Genomic DNA, 12506 nt, shown 5'->3' on the forward strand with positions numbered 1-12506 from the left:
CTAACCAAAAAGACATTTCATGCCAATGCATATATAATCTTATGCGCAGTAATAAAAAGGGAAAAGAGAGGGTTCTACAAAGTTAACAATTTTTTGCTCAGAACTGGCTGGGTGTTTGTCTACCCATGGGAGATGCTGAGTGATTGCCTTTGCATTGCTTGTTTTGTTATTTTTCTCTCTATTTGCTTATTAAACAATTTTTATCTCGATCCACAAGTTTTATTGCTTTTGCTCTTCCTTTTCTTTTTGCTCTTCCTGTCCTCTTACCCTTCCCCACTGGGAAGTAAGCAAATATCTGGGTGGTGCTTAGATGCCTGCTGGGGTTAATCTACAATGGACATATTACATTAATTTAAATCAGTTTACAGGTTATGGGCACCAAACTGACTTTTGTTGTGCTTTCAACATGTCTGGAAATTATAAGAAGGTCTTCCACAATGATGTGATGTGTGTGGTTTGTATGCAGCATATTAATAATATTTCACAGTTGCACTGAGCAGTACTGTTCGTAGACAAGTACATGATGCTTGGGTGCGATGCAGAAAGTGAGACGTTGGAGCTGATAGTCCACATTGAGTTGTGTGGAGATAGAAGGCAAGGATTGCCTTTTCAAAACAGAATAGAGCTGTATGAGAAACTGTCAATAAGTTATTGAATAACTAAAACTTACAAAACTTCCCTGGGCTGATCTGCCAAAAATCTGAACTTTGTCTCAATAGATCAGTATTCTCTTAAAATTGAGTCGTTTTATCTGGAAGAAAGCAGTTACCTCAGAATTGACTGTTGCAGTCTCACACACTAGTAAAAATGTCAGCAAATTAAGCATCAAAGTCAATTATTTCAAACAAATATACTATCATGTGAACTATTGAGTGCAGCACTTTCAGACTAAGGAACAAAATTTCCATGTTTATAGATGTGCCAGCTACATGAGTCCTTACATATCCTGACATTGTAATGCTTACTAATTTACTGTGTGTAATTTTTTGATTATTTACTATCATTAGAAATAATCCTGACATGTTAGCTTTCTCCCCATGGTAAAATCTGATATAGGCTTTCAGTGTTAGTCTGTTTTTGTTACTGTACAGATGTAGAAAGAAAGCCTAAAGATTTGAACTTGAAAACTTGTAGTCACAGCAGGGCTGTCCTCAGCGAACTACAGGTTTGCATTCCTACCACATGCAGTAAGGTTTTCTCTATAGACTCCTGTCACGGAGGAATTTAGCAAGGAACAAGAAATCTTCAGTCAGAGGAGGGCCACAAGTGTGTGAAAAGCTAACCACACATAAACAGTAAAGGTCATTAGCAGGCTCCTAAACTCCTGGCTAGGAATTAGTTTTTTGGATCATTAACGGTAAAAAAGCCTAGGAAATGAATAGGACTCAGTGTCCTATTAAAAATTAGCCAGAACAATTAAAAGGTTTTCTAGTTTTTAATGGAAACCAGACCTGATACCTCATTTTCCCTTGTCTAGTGGGCTGTTTCTGCATTTTGAATGATACTCATTTTATGTCCTTGTATTTAAAAAAAACAAAAAGTCTTGAAGTATTTATTCTGTATAGGAGTTGTAAATTATTTACAATGAGGGCAATGAAAGCTTAGGGAGATTTAGAATCAAGTGTCTCCCTGAGACTGTGTTTCTGACCCCAGGTCGTGGCTCTGAACTGTTACAGTTGGTTGTGACTGGATTGCTTCTGATGTGTGCAAATATATACTCTGCAGACTCTTAATACAGTTGTTGTATTATGCAGTTCCATGAGTTCAAATGCTTATTTGGTTTCAAATGCACAGCTTTTTTTTTGCTGTGAGATGTCTTTCCCAACGGTGTTTCCCTAAACTGTTTCCTGATTTTAACAGCAGCCTTTCTGCTTTCATTTCAATGTAAATTCCTGACTACTGAGTGGATGACTGGTGGCTGTTTATCTTCTCTGCTGTGTATTTTTCCTTAAGCCTATAGTCCTCTCTTGAGTTTGGCAAAAGAAAATAACAGTGCGCCTTTAGTATTTTAAAATGTAATTTTTGGTGAGGTTTATTAAATGCTTTCCTTATCTTTATATGCATGTCTTACAAAAAACCAAAGGGATTGGATTTTGAGAAGAAAAAGAGAAAGAGAGAGAATGAAATAAGAAGGAACAAAGAAATGTTTTACACTGTCTGCTTTGGCTGCAGGCCTGCCACTCTGGAGAAAAACAAGTTCCCAAACTTTTTTACTCCATTGTTATTATATTCATTTCCCTTCCCATATGCCTTAGGCTCTAAATCTTACCCCTCTGGTAATAATCTATGAATACAAGCCATGTGATTTTCCTGAAAGATAAAAAAAAGAAGAAAAAAATTTGGATGAGGGAAAATGGACTGCAGATAAATGGGTGGTGGTAGGGGAAGTAAAAGGACCAAAGAAAGGCAGGACAAGATGATCTTCCTCACAATGTTAATTTTGTACTGATCATTCATTTGCTTCATATACATAATTCCTTTCTGCAGTGAGTGAATTACCCTGTCATTAACATAATACTAGCTCCAAATGATCTTGGCCAAGAGCTTTGAAATATGTTAGTATAGAACCACACACTCAAAACCATGTGGGAATCCATGTGGGTTTCCAGATGTGAGAATTTCTATGTTACAAATAGTTATATTTACACAGTATAATCTGCTCTGTGGATATACTCTTGATGCAGCTGTACTTCCAGTAGTGGTCTCTTATGTTATCCTCTTGCTGTGTGGATGCTCTTGTTTCTTCCAGTGAGTCTATTCTGATACTCACTGCTTGGAAACAAATGTTATCCTGCAAATTGAAATACTTTTTCAGGAAATTGAAGGACTTCAGCATGAGCTAGTAGTTTAGATTAAAAGTGAAAATTTCAAAGATTTCATGTTTCATTTTTGATTCATCATAGTGTTTTGCTACTAATTTTTTTCCCTGAGTTTTTTTTTTTTTTTATCAGTGAGTACTTTCTATGATAGGATTAAAATTTACAAGACTAAATAAAGTTTGAAGATGTTGTAATACTTTGCATGTTTTCTATGTAAACACTTAAGCTTGTGGTTTGATTTCAGTTAATATTATCAAAAACACATAGATTGATACCAAGATTACTTGAATCTCAATATAATTACCTGGTGATGTGTTCATCTAAATAAAGATCTCTACCCATAATAATAGTCTGTCAGTGCTCTTTTTCTTTCTCCCTTTTTTTTTTGTGTGTTTAAAAGCCCTTAACATCTTGATTTCTTTAATGCAGTTGGAGTTTTATGTGCAAGAAAGAAACTTGGAGTATCTTTGGAATGGAAATTGATATCTGCAGGAAAAGACTGTTGGGTTAAATAACTCTATAGAGCTGAGCTTATGCACATTAGTTAGTACCTGAAGTGTACAGGATTTGGTCTGTAGCAATTATTATTAGCTATTATTAATGTTTGAATATTTAAGTACAGAGTGGTGATTAAAGGTAACTTAAAATGTCATTCTTGTTCACTTTTTAGTGTCATTTTGTAATTTTAATAGCCACAAATTTTTCAAAGAAATCTTCTTTCCTTCCTGACTGAAAACTGTCCCCACTGATGAACATGAGTAATCAGTTTTCAGGCATAATCCATACACCCTGTGGTACCTTGGCTGTAGTCAAGTCATGTCATATGCATCAAACAGGATAATATGACTCCTGTAGTTGGATCAGAGACCTTCAGGGAAAAAAATATCAGATAAGCATCTGATATTGATCTCTCTGAAATGACAGTAGCTCCATCCTCTAGCACAATGTAAAGTAAATTCTCTGTAGAAGTCATTACACAATGAATAAAATTTTTGTTTTACATAAATCACTGTAGCCTAAGGGTTCATTAATGTGTCAGCTGATCCTTTGTGTCTTGGAGGTTGTGTAAAGCTGAGATTTTGATTGCATTTTTCTCTATTAAGTGTTGCATAGCATTTCCCACATTTAAGATATATATTATGATATCTTCTATAGCTCCTATTTCATGGGCAAATGTATTACACATATCTAAAAACAGTCTTGTCCTTATCATTGTAATCTTTAAATTGTCAGGGAAAATTGTAAAAGGGGATTGTAAAAGCTGGAAGTAACTCCCTATTGCTAACCTCTTTAAGCAAAATATCCTTTGCTATTCTTCACCATAATCAACCAATATCAGTCATTATCTTTAATATCAAATTTTAAGAAATGTCCTGTGTGATAAAAATGATGGGAGTGTGCCAGTCTCTGAATAGAAATTAACTGAAAAGATACATCTGCAAGCTATGCGAGCAGTGACGGCTTGAAGGAAGCACTGAAACTGTCCTACAGAAGACAGAGCTTTCTTCTGTCACTTGCCATGGGTCATGCTTGCCATGGTAGGTAAGTGATGTGTTTGGTGTCACATGGTTGAGAGAGAGACTATGTGGCATTTCTACTGTGAGAGGCTGGGAATGTTTCAGTCAGCATGTGACAGTCTTTGTGGGCTGGTGCTGTCCAAAACCATTTCTAGCCCCAGCTGCATTGCCCCAGCAGTCCTTTTGGAACGTGCTATTTTGCTTTCAGTAGCTAAAATCTTAAAGAGTGTGTATGTGTGCATGTCTGTAGGTATTCACAGCAAACCAAGAAATATGAAAAAGTGCATGCTCTGGTAATTAAAAACCAGTCAGATCTCATGGAAGACTATGCAAAAATCGAAGGCCTCTCAGTGCCTTGTGGACATCAGGCTTGTTTCCTAACTTTCATCACAGAATCTATCTAGAACCTAGTGAGGATGCTGCATAAATTTTGTGATTATGGAAATGTATATTTAAATTCAGCTTGAATTGAAAGACATTGATATTTGTTTAAGGATTCTGTCAGTGTATCTCTCAAGCTGTTTTATGGCACTGCTTTTCATTAATTATATTTTGACAGAAGAAATTCTTGCCTTTTTTTTTTTTTCAGACTGAAGAACAAATGAGCCTCTCTGAAGAGCAGCTTAAGACCCTTCTGGAAGAATGTATGCAGCCTCAGAGAACAATAAGTAACGTTACCATGCCACAGTCTCAGGAATCTCTTTCTTTTGGATTAAGTCCCCCTTGTTACACAAGTCAAGACTCCACTCTTCACTCCACATCTAGTCTTTCCAAAATGTTAGTTGAAGACCATATTGTAGGGATGTTAATGGCTCAGGAAAAGGCTGGACTCGAAGACAAAAGCTTATGTGTTAATGCAGAGAGCAAAATCCCTGGCTACTATACCAGCAAAGCATTGGCTGGTAGTCACTTATCAAAGGATTCACTGGCCCAAACAGAGGAACCTGATGACCTAGAAGGTTTACAGAAGATGGAAGATAAGAGTATTACTGAAGGTTACTTTATGTCAAGAGCACTCAACACAAAAAGATTGAAGAAACCTTCTTTCTTGGGTGAACCATTATATTGCATCAGCATGAACAATGAGCCGTCCACAGAGGCTGACATTCTCAGCATACCACTGCAAACCAAAGGAGGTGAGACTCTTAACAACCCTTTAGAATAGGCTTTTGATTATAATGAAAAAACCTAAGCAGGTTCTCACCAAAGGTATGCACCAATACACACTGATTATTACGGTGGGACAAGAATGTTCTTTAGAAAACATAAAACTGTGCCAAAAGTAATACACAGAAAATAACAGAATGTTTATTAAAATTCTTACCCTGAAATAATTGAATAGGAGTTTTATGAAATATATCACTGATGTTGATTAATTCTGTCAACTGGAAAACAGTGTTGAAAACACATATGGATTACCTTTTTGGTAGCAGAAAGTCATGTTCACTGTTCTGTGGAGAGCAAATATTCTTTCAGTAGCTGGTACAAAAATTCACATGAAAATCCAAGTGTTTCATGAAAGTTTTTCGTAAGGTAAACTTGGTCATATAGAAACAAACATGAACTGGCTATATTAAAGATAATAAACTGCTTTTAGGGAGTTCAAATTTACACACATAAGATACCAAAATTAATAATACTGAACAGTTACTTTTAGTTTGGTAAAAGAAAGAATAGACTTTAACCAGCAAAAAAAAAAATTTTCTTTCTGTCTGGTATTATAAAACAATTGTGGAAATGTCTCTTGGGTTTTTTAATGTTTTTTACTTATATGTAATTGCATAGTGATATTGTAAGCTAAATCTATATTTAGATTTTTAACCTAAGATTAGTTCTCTTCCTGGAAGGCCAGCTGTTAAAATAAGTAAGATTTTAGGCAGCTAAACCTTTTATTTTTTTCATAACAGTTTTGATAGTATGAAATTTGAGATTATAGTGCTAGAATCTAATCTTACTAGAAATCAATACATTTTTCTATGTTTGTCGATTGGTCTTTGTTATACTGGCAATCTGTTTGGGATTTGGAGAAACTGGTTTTTTCACATACATCAGTAATTAAGAAGAACATTCTAATATCCCTCTGCTATATTATAATTTCACAATTATGATGACAACTTTCTTTGATTGTTTGTACTTACTTTTTCTACAATGATGGGAATTTTAATATATTTCAAAGTGATTCTGCCTGAATTCAGAATTCAGGAAGTCTTGGTATGGCTGTTTTTACACTGCCAGACAAAGCTGATATCCATACTTACCTGCACTACTTTCCCCTTAGGAGATTAAAGTGCTAGCTTCTACATGAAGAAAATAGAAATAGTACCTGTAGAAAAGGTTGGGTGGTTTTGGTACTTTTTTTTTCCCTGGCAGGTTACTTATCAGCTACCTTCACAAGCTGTCTTTGCTCTTCATGTAGATGCAGGCATCAGAGGAGCAGAGTGAGGGAAGAGAGTGCTCTGCCCAGAGGAGAGCAGGGTGGCAGTGGTGCTCATCGGGAGCACCACAACGGTCAGCTCTGCCAGGGGCAGCCTGATCTCATGCAGGAGCAGCATGATTCCATACTGCACCACCAGGCTTCTTTGGCAACCAACAGTGAGGAAAATCAGTGACTTGCTGCCTTCACTTGAGTTAAAATTCTCCTTTAGTCCAAAGACATGTAGCATAGTCAGAGACAAGTGTGACTCAGCCCCAGCTACCAGCTCCCATTATGAGTGTGTTTTAAGAGGGGATGTGTTAAATCGAGGAAAGCGCTGTGCACTGTGCCCACTGGGTAGTGAAGTGAGTAGGTAACTATAGATGTAGTCACTGGGAGGTCATTTTATTGCACAAGAGAGGAAGGAGATTTTCAATATTAAGTGGATTTCCATATGGGACATCTTGTTGTAGAAGTCTACAAGGTGAATGGGTTAACATTTATCACATAATAATTTAAATATCTTTGAGTCAAAATCTGTGTTTCAGAGTAATGTAATGGGATATTTCAATTGCCTGTTTTCACTAGTGACTGAAACAGATGATGAGTAATGTTTAATCCTGTAGAGCTCAAATCAGTGTGGTTAGTAAGAATCTTGGGTTTGTGATGTTTTTGCATACAAATTCTTTTTTTGAGAGGGGAAGTATTCTGAATTTTCAGTCCCTGATTTTTTCCATTTTTTACTGAGAAGCTAATTAACTTGTTTCCTACAAAGGTGACTCAGTTCTGTCTGAAGCAATTAGTTCTGGACAAAGGCCAAAGGGTGTGTTATTTATTGAATTTGTAAACTTGCTTAACGTATTCTGTAGATAATTTGCTTGTTAGTTCAGACATGATTAAATGTGCTAATTGTATTGAGAAATAGAGATCCCAGTGCAATTGAGTTTAAGGCAAATATATCTGCAGATGAAGGTATGAGAAATATCATGTGTCATTTTAATTTGTAAGATATATTTGCATAGTTGCATTTTGTTATTGTCTTAATTCTAAAGGACATTTAAATATGTATGCATAATCTTCTGCAAGTAGTTTGATTTTTTTGCCCACTCTACATACAATTTAAATTCTTTGTAGTGCTGGCTAAGCAAATAAAATAGTATGAAACTGGTTTAGCACAATTTCAGTTTTGCATTCCTTATGGTACTGTAGTCTGTGATATAGATTTACTGTAATACATTAAATTATATATATTTGCAGGAAAGCATAATTATTACCATAATGCATATATATGTATACATGTAGAGGAAACTTTTGTGTGCCTTCAAAGATAAGTAATGCCTGTTTCTTGAAAGAAACACTAATCTATACCCAGCTCATATGTATGTAAACATAGATGATGTTTACTGAGGTTAACAGAATCCAGACTTGCCCACATGCAGATATGAAAAGGCTGTTACGTCTCATAGTTGTATGAGCCAGTAAATTATTATTTCCAGCTCCATTTTGAGGAGCTATATTATGTTTTAAGTAGAATGAACCGTTGTTATATTTTGCTCTTGCAAATAACGTTGGGCTTACAGCAGCTCAGCACCTTTTTATTTTCTTTTTTTCAGATCATATGAAGATAGAAAATTGAGGGGAGAGTGACTATACGCTTCTCTGCACAACTGTTTTCTGAAAGTGTAGCTAAACCTCTATCAGTGATATTGCACTGATCCAGTATCCTATCAAGCGACCTCATGGGAATAAATTATTATAATTGAAAATGTTCCATGAGTTGATTTTTTTCTTTAGAGATAATTATTGTTGTCATTGTCATATATTGTTGTGTTTTGGTTTCAAAATAAACTCTTGCATTTCATTAAGTTTCCTGGGAGCGTTCTGTCTAATAAAGAAATGTACACAGATATTGTGTAGCTGTGTGTCAGATAAGACATGTATGTTTTGTTTGTAAAAAAAAACCAAAAAAACAAAATCAAAAAACCAACCAAACTTGAAAAGTTTAGTATTTACTGATAGCACTTTATTAGAGAGGGTGTGAAAATATATAATAATTTCATTTTACTTCACAGACACGCACAGAGTCTAGCTTTTTCATATAGTTAGCTAAATCGTGTCTTCTGTTATCTCACTGCAGTTTGCTGGAGCTTGCAGCCTGTCTGACTCAGAGTCCTGACTCAGTGAAGCATCCCATTACTCAGATTTTTGCCCCGGGGCTGTCTGTTGGCTTGACCCCTGGTTTGCCTGAAGGCTGGAATTGCACAAGTGCTCTGCTGGATCAGAGCATCAGCACTAGTCTGCTCAGGTCTGCCTGATTCTTGTCTGGGAAAACGGTAACCACACAGCAAATACTCATATCTTCGAGTTAAGAAATGCTATTAAATGAAGAAGGACGGCAGTCCCTGGTGAAGGCTTGGAGGGAGTAAAAGTGGAGGCGTTCAGAAGAGGGAGTAAAAGTGGAGGCATTCAGCTGCAGGCCCTAGCAGCTACTGAGCTGTAAAACCTTGTAGTGATGGGGGAAGGGTAATGCAGCTGGTTTGGGTTTGAGAGAATAGTAACAATTCATTACAGGTTTTTGATTGCCTAGTCTTTATCTAATATTTTTTTCCTGATTTTTGGCTTATTTATTCAGCTGATGGTCAGTTTCCTATTTCATGTGCAGCAATGTCAGAATAAGAAAACATTATTAAAAAAACATGGTTCATTTTTAAAAGTTTTTTGAGCGGGGAGAGATACTCTAGCAAAGAAGACTCAACAGATTTATCCCATTGACAAGCTCTCTTGTGACTTCTTGACCTAAAAGGACAAAATATTTCTCAGATCCTATACCTATAGTCATTTAACATTCACCAAGAAAGGATGTAGGGATAGAATATTAATTATACATGGGCTTTTATTGCATAGGGTTTACTTGATCTAATATGAATGTTTAATGCACATATTAATCCAGATTTTAATCTAATTTACAGAGTTGCCAGTAGGATTGGATGCACACTTTTGGGGAAATTGTAATTGTGTGGATATAACAGAGATCAGAATTTAATCAACTTTCTTTCAGTTAAAAATCTGAATGGAACATGATATTTGCAACAAGCAGTTGCTATTTCTTTTTTTTACTTTCTGATATTTTTACTCGTTCTCCAACAGCAATTACAAACCTTTGCATAGTGGATGTTCTGCATAGGATTGCTGTAAGCACATTTAATGGAACTTTTCAAATCCCACCTACATTTATTTCTTACTGTAAAAATATTAAGCCTGTGTCATAATTTTTTTTAGCATAAATATAACTAAAGCAATACTGACAAGTGTTTTTAAGAGTATTTTCTGTGCTTGTATGATATTCATTCAGAACTGTCTGCAAGCTCTAATCTTTTCACAGTCCAGTTATTTTCACATGAAACTTGTGTTTTATAGAGACGTTCTTAAAAACACTTTCAAGTACTTGAAAGTTTTTGAAGAAATCTAAATTATGTTTAAAGATTGTATGTATAATATCTAGAGAACATTAAGAAAAATTCCTAATTTTCCTGTTTTATTTTCTTATCTTGAATCTCTTGCTGCTATAACAAAGATTTTGCTAGCACCCTTAAGGCAGGGTTGATGTTGCTAACAAAGATTTTCAACATTCCTGAAGCCATGTATTTTTTTATTTGCATCTGGCATTTCAGGGATAAGCAGCTAAGTTTGGATGGATATTTACTTGAAATGTATATTCCAACAGGGGTCTGTAACTTAACTTTTAGTCGTGGGAAGTGCTGAGCACCCTGCACCAGTTGCAGTCACTCCAAGCCTCAGGGACCTAGCAGGCATGGCTTGCTTGCTATTCCGGAGGTGTGTTGCATCAGTATCCAAAGCTCAGAGACTATAAAAAATTAGTGACCTAAGATTTATCTGTGCTTGGTTTCTGCTGCATTATATTAAACAACAGGTTGTTTGGGAATATTTTATTTCTTGCTTGATGTTACAGGTGAATATCAATTCAAGCCCTCCTTTCTTTTTGTATTCTCAGTTTTAAGAAAAACTGTTGGAAAAAAATTATTTGGAAAAATATGGTACTGTGAGAGGTGGACAATAACAGAGATATTATATAAAATATAGTGACAAGGTCATTTGCTAAAACATCACCAATAGCAGGGTAAAAAGAAAGTTGAGCCCAGGAGGATTCATGGGTTTTTCTTTGTTTTTCCTGTGACTCTGTGTTGTGACCTGCAATAACCCCTCCATTGGGACCGCCACTTGAATTCCAGCTGCACTGGAATGTGGCAGCTTCTCCTCAGGGAGTGAGGCAGCAGTGATGATGAAGATATTTAAATTAATTTTCTTTTGCAGCCTAACTTGGGATTTGGAAACAGGTTTTTTGAAATATGTAGCTTCATTCAGCATAACTTGTATTTGGCAAAAGATTCTGATAACTAACTTCTTTAATGTCCTCTCTCTCTAGCTCCTTTAATCCAAAACATAGCAGAGAACAGGAGGCTGATTTTTAAAGCTATCCTTCTGATTTTTTAGGCTTTGAGGTGTTTGAGGAACAAGAAGTTTCATGTGTGCATGTAAATTTATGCTGTTTGTTCTCCTTATCTCTTTTCACACAATGATTTTACAGCACAGATAGATGCTTTGTTCCAAAAGTTTAATGTTGATGGGGGTAACATAGCCATGAAAAAAAGATTCTGGTATGATTGCATCTAATTGCTGGACAATACATGACCAAATCACTCTGTCACTGAGACCCTCAGTGATACACATGTGGTGATTGTGGTGGCCAGGGCTCAGCTGTTCATACTGATTTTCTCCAGTGGGTATGTTCTGATGCTGCCATGGTTTGCTCTCTTAAATGACAAACTGCATATTTTTTTCCCCTGAAAGTGGAAAATTAAAGTGGTTTGATCAATTTAATTAATATTATGTATGTATATTTTAATATATATATATGCATATATAAATTGTATGTATTAATTGACTATATAATATAGAAAATATACTATACATTTGAGTGGGATATTTTGAAGGATTAGAGCATTAATTTCAGTATACTGTTATGGTATCAGAAGTTCACTCCAACTTTACAGTTATTGTGCAGACTTAGAGTGGTTGAGGGATTTTCATTTCGAACAGTGGTGTCAAAATAAATACCCTGATTTAAAAAAAAAAAACAAAAAAAAAAAGTTTCCTGAATCTGGACAACAATAAAATGAGTGAAATTATTTTTTTATGTCCAGGATTTGAGTTTAAATTAAAGTAGTTCAACCAAGGGGTGAAAAAACTTTCAGTTTTGTCATGAAAAAAAAAAAAAAAAAAAGAGGAGAACGCCCCACAAAAATGCTCAGCTTAATGCCTTTTTCCAAGACACGTGGGCTGGTGTCTGCTCAGCGGAGCTGTGGTGCATGCTTTCCTTCTCATTTCCCCAGCAGAACTCCTGCAGAGGCAGTGGGCATGCTGAGCGCAGAGTGAAAACAGGCTGTGCAAAAATTATCTGCTGCACAGATCAGAGAGGAAAGGGCTGCTTAAACATGTCATCAGAGTAACAAGGACTAGTCTAGAAATGCGAAAAACTATGCCAGTAAATTCATGTGCTGGCAAGGGTGCCTTTTTACCTCCATATCAGGGATGGATAAGTGAGAGGCAGTTGTTTGCAACTCAATTTCTGTGATCTCAGTGACTACAAGACAACATTTGTATTTTATTAAAACCCTGTACTTGCTGGATAAAATTTACAAGTTTAAAATTTAAAATTTACAAGGAAATAATGCAAGA

General features: G+C 35.8%; 1 protein-coding gene across 1 annotated transcript in view; it reads left to right on the forward strand.

The window, feature by feature from the left end:
• Nucleotides 1-6157, forward strand: part of FSIP1 (fibrous sheath interacting protein 1) — a 65173-nt gene extending 59016 nt beyond the window's left edge. The window contains exons 12-13 of the mRNA XM_041401056.1: nt 4926-5472; nt 6150-6157. Of these exons, the coding sequence (XP_041256990.1) occupies nt 4926-5472; nt 6150-6157 (555 nt within the window). The remainder of the gene's footprint in view (nt 1-4925; nt 5473-6149) is intronic.
• Nucleotides 6158-12506: the final 6349 nt, after the last annotated feature.

This window comes from Onychostruthus taczanowskii, unplaced genomic scaffold (assembly GCF_017590055.1).
Source record: "Onychostruthus taczanowskii isolate IOZ18803 unplaced genomic scaffold, ASM1759005v1 scaffold1, whole genome shotgun sequence".
NCBI classification, from domain to species: domain Eukaryota; kingdom Metazoa; phylum Chordata; class Aves; order Passeriformes; family Passeridae; genus Onychostruthus; species Onychostruthus taczanowskii.